General features: G+C 36.1%; 2 protein-coding genes across 3 annotated transcripts; both read left to right on the top strand.

The window, feature by feature from the left end:
- The first annotated feature begins 834 nt into the window (after window positions 1–834).
- On the top strand, window positions 835–18,324 carry LOC108596879 (protein inscuteable homolog). The gene is made up of 4 exons (XM_017983056.1): window positions 835–920; window positions 12,985–13,269; window positions 14,400–16,115; window positions 17,322–18,324. Exons 2-4 carry the CDS (start codon window positions 12,988–12,990, stop codon window positions 17,853–17,855), a joined length of 2,532 nt encoding a protein of 843 aa, XP_017838545.1. The 5' UTR covers window positions 835–920; window positions 12,985–12,987; the 3' UTR covers window positions 17,856–18,324.
- LOC108596880 (phosphatidylinositol 4-phosphate 5-kinase type-1 alpha) lies at window positions 902–9,781 on the top strand. Of its 2 annotated transcripts, none has more exons than XM_017983059.1 (2): window positions 902–920; window positions 7,306–9,781. In XM_017983059.1, exon 2 carries the CDS (start codon window positions 7,312–7,314, stop codon window positions 9,604–9,606), a length of 2,295 nt encoding a protein of 764 aa, XP_017838548.1. In that variant the 5' UTR covers window positions 902–920; window positions 7,306–7,311; the 3' UTR covers window positions 9,607–9,781. The 2 variants fall into 2 exon arrangements, with proteins under 2 accessions (XP_017838548.1, XP_017838546.1); XM_017983057.1 differs by lacking the exon at window positions 902–920 and adding an exon at window positions 5,551–6,163.
- Window positions 18,325–20,127: the final 1,803 nt, after the last annotated feature.

Below are 20,127 nucleotides of genomic sequence, written 5' to 3'. Positions count from 1 at the left end.
GGCGGCAACATTTCTGACTCAATTAACGTGTTCGTCTGCTATGCAAATTACGCAACGTACAAAATTAGCGCCAAAAATATAATTACGTACTGAAAGAACGCAAAAGCAGCAGCAACAAGAACAACAATAAGAAGCAAAAACAAGAAAATCACAGCAGCTGACGTTCGAAATGAATGAAATGCCGCGCATGCTTAGTAAGAAAGAGAAAGAGAGCGCAGGCAGCGCAGCAGCAGCGACAGATCGCACCTTAGTTGCTCTCACTTGGGCGGGCGCGCTCTCTCTCACTTTGGCATGCGCTACCGGTTTGCATTTGTTATGAGGGAACAGCTGTGCTGCAGCAGCAGAGAGCGAGTGATAAGAAAGCAGCAAATAAAAGAAAAAACAACCACCACGAGCTACTACAACAAGCGTTGAAGCGAACAATGCGCATGCATTATGCGAAACTTGTGTACAATATGATTAAGCAAACAACAACAACAACAAGAACGGTAAATGCAAGGCAGAGGGGTTACTTGGGCGCTAGCAGCTGCCGGCGACAGCGCTGCTTTGACTTAGCGAGAGCCAACACATGCTCGCTCTCACTCTCAGGTAATGTGCGTCACCTTTGCTTGCGCTCACGCTGCCTGCTGCTTGGGCTGTGAGTCAAACCTCGAGTCATTCAACGTTCAGCTGCGAGACTACGCAGACGCAAACGCAGACAGCGCTGCGATCGTTACACGTCGCGTTTTATACGTAAATATTATCGCGTTACGCTTAGTGTAAAACTATTCGCTCTAACGGTTTAAAGTGCTTGGTGCATTGTGTATTTATCTATTGTTGTATGTGTAAACAAACTGACCATAAACAAATGACACGTGCTTGAAATACAGAGACTTTATTATAAACTTTTGGGATTAGCTACTACATTTATTGATAAAACGGTAAGTTTAACTTGCCCTAGTCATAAAAAGCGTTAACATATTTTTACAACCATATAAGCTTTAATGGTATTTATGTTTTGACCTCAATAAACGCCCCCAACCCCAACGCTTGAGACAACAAGTACTTTGCGCCTTATCAATAAAAATAAAAAAATATTTAATACGCCCCCTCTTAGCAAAAAGCCATGTGCGTAGTAATTAACACGGTAGCTTTTGTTTGTGTGTGTGTGTGTGAAATGTTATTGTATTAATTCAGAGCACTCCCAGTGGCTGGCACCAAGAGTTTTCCCCAATCCCAAACCACAAGCGTCGTTTATGACTCAGGGATTTGTAAGCAGCAGCCGCCGCTGCTTTGTTTGTGCTTTTTGCGTATCTTAAATGTTCTCTCTCTGGTTTTATATCGTGCCGCATTTGTAGATCCCATGAGTCATCCGCACGACACACAGGGACACAGCTTGGCATTTAGCCACAACCCCCAACCCATTTAACCCACCTCAGCCCCGCTCCTAATTCAATTTAACAGCTGCAAGTGACTGATCGTGAAATGAGTTTGCGCAGCTGAGCTATAATTGCAAAGCTTTTGTTTATAAAAAATTACTTGACTAAGCATTTAAAAAGCAAGTAGAAAATTTGGAAATTTTTAATTAGGTTGCTTGAAAAAAATATACAAATGCGATTTGTTTGAAATGCTTATAAGGTTAGAGGAAGTAACATGTGAAAGTAATTTAAGCATTTTAATTTCTTATAAATATAAATAGAATTTTGGTTTGAAACAGCAAAACACTGAAAGTGACTTAAAGTTAAAAATTCTTATAGAAGGAATAGAATATTTTATTTAAGAACTCTTTAAGTTTTTAGATTTATTCAAATTTTTTACATTTATTTGCTTCAGCGTTAAAGATAATTAAAAAGTCTTTAAAGAATTTTAAAATAAAACATATGGAATTAGCTTACGAGTTCTTATACAAAAATATAATATTTTATTTTAAACTTGACACTTATCCAAAATAATTTTATTAATAAAACAAACAAATTCTCTAAAAGCTGAAAGTAGAATTAGTTACGCAATTCTTAATAAAAATGTATTTGTTATTTAAGAGTTAGAATTATGTTTTAATAATTCAGATTTCAGCAAAATAAATGTGTTTTATTTATTTATTTAAATAAGATTAAGATAAGATAAGCTTTCTCCAATAAAATTGAAAGTGAAATTAGTAAATAAAATTTTACACTTTCAATTTTTATATTTATATATTATACAAACAATTTGTATTTTATACAAATTGGAGATTTGTGATTGTTTTTATATAGAAAACAAATTTAAGCTTGAAACTTTCTCTTAAAACAGTTTGTAGGCTTATTGAACGACTAGATACAAATTCTAGGAATTAAATTTAAAAGAAATTCAACAACATTGTAGGCAATTGAGCTAATTGAAAATTTGGTAATCAGATTGAAACACTAATTAAGTTTTTGAGTAGCTAACTGAAAGTTTTTTTGTTTTTAAAGAAAGCAACTTATCGCATTTAATTGCCATTAATCAATCAATCAATGAGCTTAGCTTATCGCTTAATTTGCAATGATAACAACACCATGAATTGCAATTGTTATTTGCCTGCAATTTGTATTTATAAACATTTGCAAAAAAATGTTGCACAGCTGTTAAAGCGTCAGTCATTAAACATTAATGGAGATGCTGACTAACACCTGGGCGACTTGGCTTGGGCTTGATTACAAGGCGGCAGAACTGATGACCACACACAGATACACACAGTGACAGCTAGAGAGAGAGAAGCGAACTGGACTTGAGCTCGTTCTCATTACTGGAACATCCACATTCTTGCCGAGATGTCTGGACTGATGTTTAACATAGTTGAAAGCATTAGCTACCGTTAGTTGCTGGCTCTGCGGCTTAAATGAAACGAAAAATGTTGCAATTGATAACATTGGTAATTAAATAGAATTAATGTTTCATTGATTTTCCATTGAAAATGTCAATACGACAAATATGGAGCAATTGCTGTAGGGGGGCGTGGTCAATGGCCCGCAGCTTTGACATTTTGTGTGTGTGTGTGTGCCAAGTGTTCATAACTAAGTGCGATAGTTGCATGCAACAATGGACCGTAATATGAGCTTTGTTTGCTTTTGTAATAAATTTCGCCATTCGCAATTCTATTTAACGGCCATTTGGCAATTGTTATTTTAGTTTATTGTTGCGCCATTGTTTGTAGCGTAATTGTTTACGTCTTTATTGTTGCTCAGCTCATCACAATTGAATTTCTTTAAGCCGCCACATTCGACATCTATTTAACATAATTATTGGTCACAAAAATCGAAATAACAAACTTAAACTGATTTATTATTTAATTGTTTGTCACTTGAATGACAATAATTAATTATGCAATGACCAATCAAGGCAAATAATATAAAAAACAGTGGCAAATTATATTTATGCCCACCACATTATATAAATAATTTGCGTTATAATCAATGCAACAGCTGCCAAGCCAACAAAATATATTTATTAAAAAAAAAGCAGCTAGCGTGCTGCCTTTTTATTATTAAAAATGACAACAACAATAACCAACAATAAACTATGAAAATGAAAACAAATGGGAAATGCTTAACACAGCGCTTAAAATTTATTGCGCTTATTTTGCATTTATTCAATTTTCATTATTTGCCACTTGAAAAGCAATAACAACAAAAATTGCATTTATTATAATAATTGTTCATTGGCTGTTTAAAAATTTAAAGTGCCGCTTAATTAAGTAAATGCGCTCAATCTACACTAAAAAAATTAATGTGTAACTTTTTTATTATAAAAATTGAAAATAAAAGTTATGTCTTAATTTTTATTTAATAATTGAAAAATAACAATTATTTTTAATTTTTATAAATTAATCAATTTTAATAATTAAAAATAATTTTTTTATAAAATTAAAAAAAAATAAAGTGTTGTTTTTTAATTTTTTTTAATAAAAATTATAACAGTTACGGTCTCTGCTATTAATTAATAATTAAGTGATTGAATTAATGCTCAAAAGTATTTTTTAATATAGATTGCAAATTTATGCAAGTTGTCTATTAACTTTCTAAACAACAAATTATTAAGCTTTAGTGCTGCAATTAAAGTACAAATTTCCAATGCTCTAGCTAACCCTTTTTTATTATTTATGCCATTCTATTAACATTAATATGCGTATATGTAAACATTGTTGGCTTTTTGGTTTTGTTGTTTCGCTATCAAATTAATTAAATGCAATTTATATGTGCTACGGATATATATATAAAATATAATAGTTGCCATATGCTGCTGCTGCTGCTGTATTATTATTATTATTTAATATTATTATTGCTGTAGTCTCTCATTTTAATATGCATAAATAATTGCTGCTGTGCCTGCTGCCATTGACTTTTGTGTTAAACTTAAATTAATCAAAGCGCATATCGTTATACACATTGTTAAGCGTCTGCGCTCAGTTTATATAGACAGTTTACCGTTAGCTACCATATCAAGCGTTAACAACACGTGTGTTGCATAAATTATGAGTTTAAATGTATTTTTTACAAAGCGAAAGGTGAACTTTTATGATTGAAGCTGAAAGCTTAAAAATATGAAAAGTTTATGTTCTTGTAAAATATGCATAACTTATTAACTTTTGTATTGATAACAGCGTCAAGCTTATTAGTTTGTTAGCTTTTTAAATTTTTATTGACACCTTCTTACTAAATAAATTAAAAACCTGTTTATAAAGAATTGCTCTGGTGCTGTAAACAACTTTATTACGTGTGTTAATTTGCATATGAATGCGATTTGTTTGCCACTTTTGTTTAACTAGCTAACTAATTAAACAAAAGCAATCAAGAAGCAGCAGCCACAAAAAAATGAACAAAAGAAATTATGCGGCTTAGCGCTGTTTAAGTTTACAGCATGGCCAAGACTCAATTGTAAATTGGCATTTGTTATTATATTATAAATGCCTGCCAGGCATTCGTAATGAACATTTAGTCATAGCCCAGGCTGCGTTGTATTTTTAATGAGACGCAGCAGCAGCATCTATTAGTATTACTCATAGCTGTATATTATTATTATTTTTCTTTTTTAATCAATTGAAAATTACAACGCAGACTTGGCTGCTAATGAGGCGCATTAAATTGCTGCCGTAAATTAACAGCACAAATAGCGCCTAGAGTTCAAATTTGTTGGTGGGTGGTGGGATAAGCAGTGGGTGTGGGTGGAGGTCAGCTTAGCAGGCTTCAGGGCATACTTTGTGGTCGGCGCGTAATCTAATTAGGCAAGACAACAAACTAAATGCGCTTAACTGTTGGCGTATATACATTTTATTTAATTAGTTTGCTCTGTTTTGTGCTTGCGGTCGCAATTCAAATCGTAACGTCTTTTGTTTGCTGCGTTTTGCAGCACTGCTGCATTCGATTACCGATTAGCGCTGCTCGATTAACAGCTGCTGTTAGCGCGCGCGCTGTTACTGTTAAAACTCAACACTGCGCGAATGACTTAGACAAAGCGCACAACGCGCTAAATGAGCGTGCAAAGCGCAGCAGCAGCAGCAGCAGTAGAAAAATTTTTTTTAACCAACGTTGACTCACACTGAATTGTTCGCCCAGCTGAGCGCTGCTGCTAGTAGAAAAAAAAAAACGATTTCACTTTGTTAATAATAGTAGTAAATTAACTACGTGCGCGCGCGTCTCAAGTGTTGGCTATAGTTTATATTTAAAGCCGATATCAGCTGTTTCGTCATGCGGCTAAGGCGAAACATTTAGTAAAAATTTGTGTTTGGACTGCCGCTGACGCTGACGCCGACGTCATTCGTAGATACACACAAATAAAATATATACGTACATATAGATACTCGAATGTGCTCATTGAGTTTGTTGTTGTAGTTGTAAATTATGAAAACAATTTATCAACTGGAAATCGAACAGCAACAACAACGTAACGACGAGAACAGCGCAGCGCTCGCTTCGCCTTGATCGTGTGTAAAAGAAGAAGCAGCAGCGCAGTCGAAACGGCAGCGCCACCTACAACAAACAGCTGAAAGTATTTTACAAAAACAAAGCAAGCGCTAAACGACTGGAGCACTAAAGAAATTCAACAACTTGTTGCACACACACAAGCGCGTATAATAGATATACGAGTGTCACTCAGTGTGTGTGTGTGTGTGTGTGTGTGCGTGTGACCTTTAGCGGCGTTTTATACCCTCGAGGCTTAAGCATTTTTTGTAAGTACGCTAATAAATTTATTCATAAATGGGCAGCAGCAAAGAAACTAAAAGCAAACGCGTTTAATTGCAAGCTCATAAAAAACTACATATGTGTATGTGTGTGCGTGTAAAGTGCAACAACAACAGTTGCGCTTACAAAATGTTAAGCCTGACCTTAGCTATGTTAATGACAGCTGTTAAGCCGCACTGTTAATGTTAGAAAACGTTTCACATAATTAATAGCAATTCAAAGTTGTCTTGGAACTTCAATGTTAATGCTGCGCTATTTATTTTTGTATTTTACTGATAAGATAAAATACCAATGGCCCCGCGTAACGCCCACAGCTTGGCATTCGCTAAAATACTAATAATAAATACAGCCAGCCAGCAAATAAACATATATTAATTTCTATATCTATAATGCTTTCATTCAACAAAAAACTTTCCGTTTGTCGTTTTTTAAATACATTTTTTTTGTCTGTCTGCTTTAGATATTTTTGCTATCTTTTTTATATCCGCATAAACGCAAAGAGCGTGTGACAAAAAGTACAAAAATAAACACACACACAAAAGTTATCTATTTGCATGTGTGTGTGTGTGTGTGTACGCTTTCCATTTCAATAACAAAATAAATGAATTGCCTATTTGCATTAAACTAATTGTTTGGCCACAAAAACATAAAAATGCAAATTAAATAAACGCTAGACCAAACTGACTTACAGTTTGACAGTCACAAAGCTAAGCAGCTAAACTGCTGGGTGGGCGTTTGTAAGGGGCGTGACTGGCGCTGAGTAAGCAAACAATTTAAACAAACTGCAAATGCAATTGGCAGCCAACTTATAATTTATGATAAAAAAACAGTAGACACTTGATATGAAGCACTTGTGTAATTAGAAACTAATAAACACAGCAATAAAAAAAGTAATAAAATTAAATTTAAAAAGCAGCAGCTAAATATTTATTTAATTTGCTGTGCTTTATATTGAGTGTTTACTGTGCTGCAAAACGTGACAATTTTGTAGGCAGCGACTGCAGCTTAATCATCACACACACACACACATACATACAAATGAGCTAAACGCTTTTACAGTTTGCGAGCTACTGCTCATTTATGATTTATTGCCTACTTTGGCTAACCTTTGCCCCCCCAACTTCAACAGCGCTTAATGGAGTCACACATTGAGCTGGAGCTGGCGCCGCTTAGCCAGAAGCAGCCAACGACGCCAGAGCCGCAGCCACAGCCAGAGACGCCGTCGACGCCACCGCCGCAGCTACAGAAGCAGCATTCCATTGACTATGAGCTGGCAACACCCATAACAACAGTAACAGTTAACAATATAAGCAGCAGCACGCCGGCAGCGACGCCAACGCCAACGACGACGCCGAGCACATCGCGGCAGCTGTTCAGCGAAGCAGCCGCTGCACATGGCGGCGCAGATGCCACCGCGTTGATGCAAGCGGAGCTCAATAATATTGCAGCCAATCAGCTAACAAAAGTGTACAGCGATAATTCCATAAGAGATGCAGCCATATCGCGTAATCCTTCAACCACCGGTGGCAGGCAAAAGATTGGACATCGACGCGTCGAAGACGATGGCGAAGTGACCTACAAGAAAATACAATCCAAGCAAATTATGGGCTCCATACAGCTGGGCATACAACATACAGTGGGCAGTTTGGCCAGCAAACCGAAGCGAGATTTGCTTATGAATGACTTTTGGGAAATGGAAACTATAGCATTTCCACCAGATGGTTCCAGCTTGACGCCAGCGCATCATTATAGCGACTTTCGTTTCAAAGTTTATGCGCCTATAGCGTTTCGCTATTTTCGCGATTTATTTCATATCGAACCCGATGACTTTTTGCTGTCCATGTGCGCTTCACCGCTGCGTGAGCTGTCGAATCCTGGCGCCAGCGGTTCCATATTCTATTTGACCAACGACGATGAGTTTATTATCAAAACGGTGCAGAAAAAGGAGTGCGAATTTTTGCAAAAACTGCTGCCTGGCTATTATATGAATCTCTCGCAAAATCCGCGCACGCTGCTGCCAAAATTCTTTGGACTCTATTGCTTCAATTACAATTCGAAGAATGTGCGACTGGTGGCCATGAACAATTTGCTGCCTTCCGATATTAAAATGCATGCCAAATATGATTTAAAGGGTTCGACATTTAGACGCAAGGCAAGCAAAGTGGAGCGACAAAAAGCAAGTCCAACATTCAAGGATTTGGACTTTGCTGAGCATCATCCGAATGGCATTTTTTTGGAGTCAGATACGTACACAGCGCTAATGAATACAATCAAACGGGACTGCATGGTGCTGGAAAGTTTTCAAATCATGGACTATTCGCTGCTGGTGGGCATACATAATTTGGATATAGCAGCGAAGGAGAAGCGTGAGGAGCGCATACGCAATGCGCGCGCAAAGCTGCAGCGACGCGATGGCACAAGCGCGCCGCTTGCAGATGCAGATGATGCACCCGAAGCGGATCAGCTGCAGCAGCTGCAAGCGGTAGCAAGTTATGCATCCATACCGAGTACATCAGCGCAAGGACTCAATCGCACGCGCAGCATGAATCGCCAGCGTCTAGTAGCGCATTCGACGGCAATGGAAAGCATTACCGCGGATTTGGATGCAACGCTGGAGGAGTGTGAGGATGAGCCTAAGGGCGGCATACCCGCGCGCTCGGAAAACGATGAGCGCTTGCTGCTTTACATAGGAATTATCGATATATTGCAGTCGTATCGCTTGGAAAAGAAACTGGAGCATACTTTTAAGAGCATCTTATACAATGGCGACACAGTCTCTGTATGTCGTCCTAGCTTTTATGCCAAACGCTTTCAGGACGCCATGGGCAAACAGGTTTTCAAGAAAACGCCCACATTTCCGCTTAAACATTCCCCCTCCAAGCGCAAAACTTCCACCACACAGCTGCGCACGCCGCTGCAGCGTGCCACGCCTACAAATGCAGCGCGCCCCATGGCGCTCACAATGCTCTCCGGCATGTCTACGCCGCCGCCTGCTTTCGATGACATAAGCGAGGAGGATATTACAGCAGGCGCTTCAACTACTACACTGCAGCAGCGCAGCGCCAGCAACAACAACAACAATGGCGAGCTGCAGCGCTTGGGCACGCCCTATTCCTATGCCAGCAGCTTGCGCAGCAGCGACTACAGCGACGATGATGAGTCGCTTAGCCATGCCGCACGCAGCGTCAGCCAAACGCGCAGCAATGGCAACTTGCAGCAGCAGCAGCAGCTGCCAGCGCGCACTACACGCAGCTTGCAGTTAACCAAAACGTGTGTGCAGGTCACCACTGTAGGCTGCTTGGATGAGCAGCCAGCTGCCGATGGCGTCAATGGCGTTGCCACAGCTACGCTGCATGCCACAAGCAAAACGTCGCATATGCAAGCGCCAAGCTATACAACAACATTGCTGCTCAACGATGTGCCGCGCTAATGTTAATAAATAAGCTTAACTACAGTAAAAACTTCAAACATTTTTTTTTGTTAGCACGCCACTGCGTATACGTAACGCAGCGCTCGTTTATCTTGATTAGCCAGCAGCAAAAAAATAAACGTATTTGTTTGCAATATGAAAATTTATGTGCCGCGTTTGTTAATTGACTTGCCACACACACACACACCCATTCGTATGTGTGTTTGTGGCAATTTATGTTTATTTTTTGTATATTTTTTGTCGTCTACTTCTGTTTCTTTCTATGATATTATTGTACTCTCGAAAAAAACGAACAACTTAACTCATAGCCAAGTTTATAGCTTTTGTTTCTCTACTTAGCAGCATTAATTATTTTAGTTATTTCTGCTCGACATTTGTCTATTTGTATTATATATAAAAAAAACTGCGTTTATTATTGTATTTGCTAAGTAATTATTGTACATAATAAATAAAATATTTAACAATATTCAACTGTTTGTCCTTAAAGCGCCGCCAGTGTCTGCGCCCATAAATCACTTAATGATTTTCCATATTGGCATTAAGTACCGTTAATTTTTATCGCCTTGCAGCCAAACATTGTGGCCAACGTTTCGTGATACGCCAACAGCCATTTTGGCCATATTTATTATTGTACAAAAGCCAGACCAGAGACAAAATCCCCACTCGTAAAGCTCTTCATTAATTTGCTCGACGAAAAAACAAGATTTTCACACAGGCATCATTTATTTTGTATTCTCAGCTGCATAAAAAAACATACAAAAATTGTTTGCATTGTAGCCAAAATGATTAAAAATATATAAAGTAAAATTAATTAAATAATGCAAGCCATTAAAAAAAAAAGCAAGTGCTGAATAAACAACGGAAAGTTGCAGAATAAATAGCGTTGAAGCCTTAAAAAAATATAAGTCTTAATTATTTAAAAACATATTGCAAATTATATAAAAATAAACAATTTTATTAAAAAAAAAAATATTAACTACTAAAAATAAAGCAACTAGAAGCTTACAAAATAAATAAAATACAATAAAACTTAATAAATATATGCAGCAAATTTAAATAAAATAAATAAAAATATATAAGCTTTTATTAAATATAAACTAATAAGCAACTAAAAGTTTAAAAAATAAAACACACTATAAAATTAAACTTAATAAATATATGCAAAAATAAAAAAAAATAAAAATATATAAGCTTTAATTAAATATTAACTACTAACAAAAATAAAATAAAAATTGTGCAGCAATTTAAATAAAATAAAACTTAATAAATTTATGCAACAATTTAAATAAAATAAATAAAAATATTTACGCTTTAATTAAATATCAACTAAAAGCTTAAAAAATAAATAACGAAACAAAATAAAAATTAATAAATATACGCAAAAATTTAAAAAAAAATATATAAGCTTTAATTAAATATCAACTACTAACAAAAATAACGTCTGCTTATTAAGCAACTAAAAGCTTAAAAAATAAATAACAAAATAAAATATATTTAATACATATATGCAATAATTTATAAAAGCCAAGTTTTTTGTATTCAATTATCAAAAAGCAAATATTAATTTAAATAATTGCCTAAAGTATAATATTACATTAAAAAAAACACCGTTTTGTTATTTACAGCTGCGTGTGCAATTATAAAAGCAATTGCTGCTTTAAATATATTTGCACTTGATTAAAAATAACAAAATATTTGTTTACATACGAAAAAAATGCAGTGCGCGCAATTTACACATGAATTTGTTGTTGTTTTTTATATTTATTTAGTTGCGTGCAAATGCATAAAATACAAAAAGTTCGTAACACAAAATAGCGCAACACACACACAAAAATGTTGCCCAAAAAACATAAATAAATACACAAATTTTTGCTGTATTTATTAATGTCAAGCCGCATAATAATTTTGGCCGACTAACAGTCAGTAAGCCAAAAAACTAATGTAATATTGCTAAAAGCGCGATTTACAACAATTGTTGTTTGTGTGTGTGTGTGTGTGTTGCATAATTAGTTTACTCGTCTATTTGCATAATAGAGCATAAAATGTGCTATAACATTTGCATTTCGGGATTGAAACAGGTGCACAGCTGCTGCTGCTGTTGCTGCTGAAAGTCATTTGGGGTAACAAAATCTGCATAAATACTTGACCACATATACATCAATTACTTTGAAATTATAACACAGTTACAGTTACAGCGATTACATAGAAATGTGCAGGGGTGTAGTTTGGTTGGCCGCGGTGGGGAGCGGCAAGTTGGAAATGCCAAATGAAATAATTTATAATTCAATTAATTTGAAAGGGACTACAACTAAAAGGCGCTACAAGGGCGTAGTCAGAGAGCATTGAAAGGGAGAATCTTAAATGCTTAGTAAACTCTAAAATACGAAATTTGCCTTTAAAAAACATTTTTTTTAGAATATATATTTTACCAAACTACGCCCCTATCTATTCATATAACTGCAGGAAGAGCAACCCTAAGTCTAAAATGTAGAAATGTCTAAAGATTTTCTTTTAATTTATTCACAGCGATTTTTAAATCTTTAATGATTTAAAGTAAAAAAATTGCATACAAATTTTTATATATAAGAAAACAATTATTTAGAAAATACATTTTACTAGACAACGCACCTGTCTATATATTTTTATAAATAGTTATTTAGACTTTGTTCAAAGCGCTGCCAAAAATGATCTAAATAGCTAATTTGCTTTAAAATGCAAACTTATCCTGCTCAAAATTCAAACTACGCTACTGCTTAGCTATTCAACTGTTGCAGACACAACATGTTGCAGCTTTTTAGGCTCCTAATTATGTCTGCCATATGTCAAATGTCATTTTGATAACAGCAACTTTGCATTAACTTTTGTGCAAAACGAAAATCAGCTGCAAGTTCAAGTTGTCAGACGCTCTCACAAACAAAAGCTGACCAGCACACACACACACACACACACATACTTACATATATATGTATATATGATAGCTATGTATATTGATTAAAATCATGATTTGTGTCGTTGTGCGGAAATTTAATTTTGTTTTATTTTTATTTTTTTTTTGCTTTTCTGTTGTTGCTGCTGCCAAACGGATATTAATACAATGCACGTGGGGCTGTCTGTCTATACACATGTATTTGTTTATATATATATATTTGTTTGCCTGTCTGTGCGTGTTAAAAAAATATATAGAGAACTTTAAAACTTACACCCCAAGCTGTTGACATTTTGTGGGCGTGTTGAAAATAAATTAAGCTGACATTAATTAAATTCAATTTGTTTGCTGATTTTTCGTAGCAAATGCCAGGCAATTTATTAAATGATTGACATCGCACAACTGATTTACATACGTCCCTCTCTCTCTCTCTCTCTCTCTCTTTTTGGCAGACCATGTCCTTTCAGCGCAGCTACAGTAAAGTCTGGTGGGGCTCGGAGAGTCAGCAGTTGGGCGGCAGCTTCACCAGCGGTGGCTACTACTCGCATTACAATTACCAGCAACAGCAGCAGCAACCCGCATCATTGGACAGCGCCTTGCAGCGACATCAGCAGCAGCAGGAGAAGCAGCAATCACATCAAGCTGGCAATTTGTCCAGCATACAGGAGGATGATGAGCAGAATTGCTCGAAGCTATCCTGGCATAAGCACGACAGTCCCGGCAGTCTGCGCAGTCAGGTGAGTTATCTAAATTTTAACTCAAGTGAAATTTATATACAAAGGCAGAAGCAGAAGTTAGCGTAGAATATTCAAAATTGGTATTTCTCAATTTAATATATAGTGGAAATAATTGAACAGTTTAAACAGCATTTAAAATTAATTTAAAGTTCTTAATTTATTATATTTAATATATAGTGAAAATAATTGAACAGTTGAAACAGCATTTAAAATTAATTTAAAGTGCATAATTTATTATTTATTCAATTTATCTTATTTGCTGCAATATCGCATACAATTTAATTTAAATAAATTACTTTAAGAAATTTTTATTTTCTCTTCTCAATTTTATGTTCTCTGCAATGTTTTTTTAAATTTATTAAAGATTTTAGCTATTACCTATTAAACAGATTTTAACTGAACTTTAAATTAATTCATTTAATTTAACTTATTTGCTGCAATATCAATTACAATTACGATAACATTTCTTTTTTAAATTAATTTAATTTAAAATTCATAATTTATTTTTTATTTCATTTTATTTATTATTTGCTTCAATTTATTCATTATTTATTCAATTTAATTTAAATAAATTTCTTTAAGTCCCGCTTAATTTTATTTTTATTTGCAATGTTTAATAAGCAGCAATTTATTACAGATTTTAGCCCAAAATCTTTCAAGCCAATTAATTGTAGGCATATATCTAAGCGAGTTTTTATTTGTTTGATTTAATTAGTTAATAATAATTAAAATGTCTGTAGACTTCACTATATTAATAGAATATTTAAATAATTGGCAATATTGCAGCTATTGAGCTGAAACTTTTAATATTTAATAAATATTGCACGCTTAATATGCAAAAAAATTTATGAATTTCATTTGAGCAGCGTTCATATATGCCACATAGCGTATGCGTAATTTTTATTATTAAAACATTAGTTTTGTAAAATTAACAGTTCAGTGCTGTATCTTTCACTTATTTTGCTTTAGTTTGAGGCTGTGCTGCAATTCTTTAGCACTTTAATATTTTTTTTTGATATTATTCAATTTGAAAAATTCCTGCTTAACCAATGCTGGGTACATCCTTTTGCTGTCAAACTTATTATGCATGCACTAATGAGCAGCTTGTGTGTTCTTTTACTCAATGACAGGACTCTGGTTTCTCGGACAATGAGGAGCAGCACAATAGCCAAACGCAGGCAGCGGCGGCAGCAGCAGCAGGCGCGGGACTCAACAGCAGCAGCACAGAGGAGGCGACGCCCAGTGCCTCGCCCACATCGCTGCGCTCAATAGCAACGCCGCCCACTGTTATACGCCGTGTGGGTAACTCGGCCTTTTACTCGCCATTGGTGAACGTCACGCGTCGCATTTCGTTTAGTGGACTAACAACGCAACAGGCAGTGGCTGATGATGAAGCTGTTGAAGATGATGAGGCAAGCCGCAGTCGTTTGTTTGAGCAATTGGATAGCATGCAGCTGGATGACAAGGATATGACTGTCAAAGCGACGGCAGCGACGCCGCCGCGTGCAGCGCGTAGACGCAAGCGCAAGTCAAAGCAGCAGCTGAATGAACTGGAGCTAATAGCGCCGCCGCCTGCTTACAACAATGAAACTGTTTATTTGGGTGAAGCGCCGCCGCCTTACAACAATGAAACTGTTACTTTTGGCATAGATGAGGAGCTGGAGCCGCTGTCGCCGCTGCGCAGTCGCTTTACTGCCAGCACCAGCACGCCCAAGGCAGCGCGCAGCGTCAAGAAGCAGCCACAACCTGTGCCCAGCTGGTTAACCGATCAACGCTGGAGCTGCGAGCCTGAGGTCATGTGCATGCTGCAGCACAAATCCATAGCGCAGGAAGCTTACAAAAACTTTACCATAACCAACAGCGCTGTGGCCAAGTTAATGCGCCAGCTGCAGCAGCAAGCGCTGCAGCTGCAGTCGCAGTTCGAACGCTGCGAGCGCGTGCTGAATGGTCAACAGGCCTGCACTTTGCCTGAAGCGCTGGCGAGCGCCACACAGCTGCTAACGCAGCTTGATGAATTTACGCGCACGCTTGAGCGACGCAGCATATTTTTCAATGAGGATCGTCTCGAGCGTCGTCGCTACGATCAGCAGCTGCAGCAAATACGCACAGTGGGCAAAGATGCGCGTTATTCGCTTGAGCGACAGCATTACATGAATCTCGAATCGCTGCTGGACGATGTGCAGCTGCTTAAGCGACATACGCTTATCGCTTTGCGTCTCATTTTCCAGCGCTTGGCGCGCATTTTGGTGCTTAGCATTGAGCAAAGTCGCTGCGATTTGCTGCTGCGCGCCAACATCAACATGTTGGCCACTTTGATGAACATTGACTACGATGGATTTGCCTCGCTCTCCGACGCTTTTGTGCAGAACGAAGCTGTGCGCGCGCTGCTGCTCATTGTGCTCGATCATAAGCTGAGCTCGGTGCGCGCTTTGGCGCTGCGTGCGCTTGCTACGCTTTGCTGCGCGCCGCCTGCGATTGTGCAGCTTGGCAGCTGTGGCGGCATAGAAATCGTGCGCGATATTCTGCAGCCGCAGCAGCAGCTGGAACGCGGCGCCATTGAGCGTCGTGAGGCGGTTTCGCTGCTCGCACAAATCACCGCCAGTTGGCATGGCCCAGAGCATCGCGTTGCTGGTCTACGCGCTGCTGCTGAGTCGCTCGTCGCTGGACTTGCCGCTCTACTGCAGCCGGACTGCTGCTCGCAGACTTTGCTGCTCTGCGCTGCGGCGCTGAACAATCTCAGCCGCATGGAGCTGACCTCCCACTATTCCATTATGTCAAATGAGGCCATCTTCAAGCTGATTTCAACGCTGGAGCATCAAAGCAGCGGCATCAGCGTCTTTCTCTATGTAAGTTACATTTCAGCATTAAATTTTCGTTAACCAGGGCTGGGGGCCACACAGCAAACAAACATTTTAAAGTCGAAAGAGGCAAAGGCAAATAAATCACCAAAGTTTTAAAATAATTTTCAATAATTTGCGTTAATTTCTGCTTCCAAAATGTTTGCATTAAAAATTTACCTTTTCAAAATCAGCAAAGCTTTAAATATTTTTCAATAATTTGCGCTTATATAAAAAAATGAATTTTACTTTCTGCTTTTAAATTTTTTGCAATACTTAAACTATCTTTTTGAATACCAAGTAACTTATTTTTAAAGCTGAATTGAGGCTCTGAATTCTTAAGGATTTTTAATTATATAAAAAAATACATTTTTATTCTCAAACTAACAACAAAATTATTTATGTTCAATTTTCAATGTCAAAGGTGCAAAAGCAAAAAAAACAGCAAAGCTTTAAATATTTTTCAATAATTTGCGCTTATAAAATTTATTCTGCTCTTAAAATTCTTGCAAGCATTAAAAATTAACTTTTTGAGGCTGAAACACTTATATTAACGCTCTGAATTTTTTAAATATTTTTAATTATATACAAAAATATATTTTTATTCTCAAACTGACAACCAATTTATAATTTATCACTAACATTAACGCTCTGAATCTTTTTATTAATTTTTTTAATGCGTACAAAAATATATTTTAATTCTCAAACTGCAAAATTATGAAAGAATATTTAAGCAGCTAAAAATAAATAAAAATCGTATTTGAAAATCTTTATATTTTATAATAATTTTCATTTGAGCTATTAAAACATTTAATTAAGCTTGATTTAAATATTTTGAGCAACTTTTATGCTACAAAGTAATGAAAATATATTTCTTTCTTAAAGTACTTATGCCAAATTTTATTTAAGCTGCTACAAAACTTAATATAAGCTTGCATTGCTTAAAAATAATATTGAAAAAATGACTACATAATATTTTTTGCTTGCTATGCAGCCCTGGTTAAGCGCAATTTTATTGAAAGCATTGCTTGTGGCTCGTAAAATTTATTTGTGCATTTGCAAAGCAATTTTTTCACAATCTTGCCCACGATTTTTCATTTGCCTTTGGCCAGCACACACACACACACACATACGAACAGACTGACACACACACTTATGTATGTCTGCTGCTTTACTTTTTGCTCATCAACATTTTGGTTTTTATATCGTTTGCAGGAGCAAATCGTTGGGATGCTGCACAACATGTCGCTGAACAAGAAGTGCCATAGCCACTTGGCCAATGGCATCATCATAAATTTCATCACGTCCGTTTACCAAACGGAATTCTACAAGACCTACGGCTCACGTGCCGAATGCGATGCTCAGCGTCGCAGCATCAAGTCGGTGCTGCATACGCTGACGCGTTTGGTTCAGGACTCGCACACACTCGGCGCTGAGCTGGTGGAGCAATGGCGACTGCCGGAGCTGCTGCGACAATCGCTAGCGTCCAGCTCGACAATAAATGCTACAGCTGCTCAATTGGACAATAGCGCTGGCTACAGTGGAGACATTTCCCATTTGGCGCGACAATTGCTGCAGTCACATCAGCAGGAACAGCTGCTGCTGCTGGCGACGGCGACGTCACAGGATATGCCAAGTGGCGCTTTCAGTAGCGCGCACCAGACGCCCGAGGCTCAGGCAACGACAACAAAAAAGTCAAAGTCGCCAACGCTCAAATTCAATTTAACACGTCAAGAGAGTTTCGTCTAGTTTCCGATGCCGCTGCCCACACCTGAGTGGCCACTACGCTTATTTTGTATTTTATTTTCTTTTTTTGTAGCTTGGCGCACGTTCACGACGGACAGACAGACAGACAGCAAGTCCGAACGTGCGTCAAGTGTTATTGCTTGTCTGGTCACTGCGTGACCCGTATCCGGCTCCAGCTCCAGCTCCAGCTCGAATTGAATTGCTTGTAAATATAAACGAAGTAATTTTTTATATTTCCTACCAAGCAGCTGCAGCAGCCCCTGGAGCTTGTATCAACATAACTTTTGCATGCTTGTTGCTACTAACAAACTTGTTTAAAGTGCATTGTCGCCCCAGCCCTGATTTGTTTAAAGTGCATTGTAAATATTTTCCAGCATAACCAAATCTATTTTATAGTCAATTTCTGTGCCAAATATACATAAATTTATAAACTGCAGTACTTAAAGCAACCATTTTGTATATAAAACGTAATCTAAGCAATTAAGTTATTAATTAATAACCAACCAGCAGCAGCGCAGACAAAAAACCAATTCTTTTTGTTTATCTATTGTTTTATTGTTTTTACACACACACACATATAAATATACGTTTGTTATGCTGTAACAATTAAAAATTATATTGAATAAAAATTTATGATTATTTAAAAATCAATTGATTTATGTGTTTAAATATAATGGGAAAATTCTAAAATTAAAATGCAAACTAATTTTTATTTATTGTCAGCATTTAGAGCTAAAATATAATTTATTGACTTTGAGCTTTAAACTTTGCACAAAAGCAAATGCAGCTTAGCCTAAATACAATTTTTACAATTTGTTGCAATTATTTTAAATTGTTTAAAATATAATAAAAAGCTACATTTGTATTTATTATAAAAGAAAGCATTTAGAGCTTGACTTTGAGCTATAAACTTTGCAGCTTAGTTCAATCTATGGCCTAAATACAATTTCTACTATTTGTTCCAATTATTTTTTAAATTGCTGCATTGCTTAAAATATAATAGAAAGCTACATTTGTATTTATTATTTTAGCAAGCACTTAAAGCTAACTATAATGACTGAATTTAAACTTTAGCATAAAGCTAAATCAGCTTAGTTTAAGCTATGGCCTAAATGCTTAAATAATTGTTGCAATTATTGCTTAAACTGCTTAAAATGTAATAGAAATTCTAAAATATAAATGAAATTCAGCTAAATTTTTATTTATTATTTTAGCAAGCACTTGGAGCTAATAACTAAAGCTGATAACTATTAGCTTTGAGCTTTAAACTTTGCAGCTTAGTTCAAGTTATGGCCTAAATGCTTAAATACAATTTTTACAGTTTGTTGAAATTATTGCTTAAATGTAATAGAAATTGTAAAATATAAATGAAATTATTTTAAATTTGTATTAATTTTTTTAGAAAGCATTTAGAGCTATAAACTATTGACTTTGAGTTTTAAACTTGGCATAAAAGCAAATGCAGCTTAGCTTAAATGCTTAAATATAATTTTTTAAATTTTTTGCAATTACTTTAAATTGCTGCATTGCTTAAAATGCAATAGAAAGCTGCATTTTTATTTATTTATTTTTCTTAGAAAGCATTTAGAGCTAACTATAAATTATTGACTTTGAGCTTCAAACTTAGCATAAAGCCAAAGCGGCTTAGTTTAAGCTATGGCCTAATGCTTAAATATAACTTTTACAATTTGTCCCAATTTTTTTAAATTGTTTAAAATGCAATAGAAAGCTAAATTTGTACTTATTATTATAGGAAAGCATTTAGAGCTTGACTTTGAGCTCTAAACTTTGCAGCTTGGTTTAAGCTATGACCTAAATGCTTAAAACAAAATTGTTACAATTTTTTGCAATTATTTTAAATTGTTGCATTGCTTAAAATATAATAAAAAACTAAATTTGTGTTTATTAAATTAGAAAGTACTTAGAGCTAACTATAAATGATTGACTTTGCGCTTTCAACTTTGCATTAAAGCAAAATCTGCTTAACTTAAGCAACTGTTTAAGCTATGTCTAAATATAATTTAACTCATTTTTGCTACAATTATTAGCAAAGCTTAAATTTAAAGCTATGTCTAAATATAATTTTGCTACAATTATTGAAAATTGCTGCAAGTCCCAAGCTATAAGTTTATTGACAGCCAGCTTAAATTCAAAAGCTGTCTGCTATGCACACACATACATGCACACAACATTTTTTAAGCATATCTATGCTATGACAAATACCATAGAAGCGCGTACCTATATCATAGCTTGGGCATAAACAAGTTCTTTAGAG

The sequence above is a fragment of the Drosophila busckii genome, chromosome 2R, assembly GCF_011750605.1.
Source record: "Drosophila busckii strain San Diego stock center, stock number 13000-0081.31 chromosome 2R, ASM1175060v1, whole genome shotgun sequence".
NCBI lineage: Eukaryota > Metazoa > Arthropoda > Insecta > Diptera > Drosophilidae > Drosophila > Drosophila busckii.
The sequence above is the reverse complement of the archived record's forward strand: the minus strand, read 5'-3'. Positions and strand labels throughout refer to the sequence as shown.

Excerpts from the sequence above, each read along its gene's own strand:
- LOC108596880 (XM_017983059.1), top strand. The coding sequence starts at position 7,312 with ATGGAGTCACACATTGAGCTGGAGCTGGCGCCGCTTAGCCAGAAGCAG.
- LOC108596879 (XM_017983056.1), top strand. The coding sequence starts at position 12,988 with ATGTCCTTTCAGCGCAGCTACAGTAAAGTCTGGTGGGGCTCGGAGAGT. Across the intron at positions 13,270-14,399 it reads CCGGCAGTCTGCGCAGTCAG|GACTCTGGTTTCTCGGACAA; the intron begins GTGAGTTATCTA and ends ACTCAATGACAG. Across the intron at positions 16,116-17,321 it reads GCATCAGCGTCTTTCTCTAT|GAGCAAATCGTTGGGATGCT; the intron begins GTAAGTTACATT and ends TATCGTTTGCAG.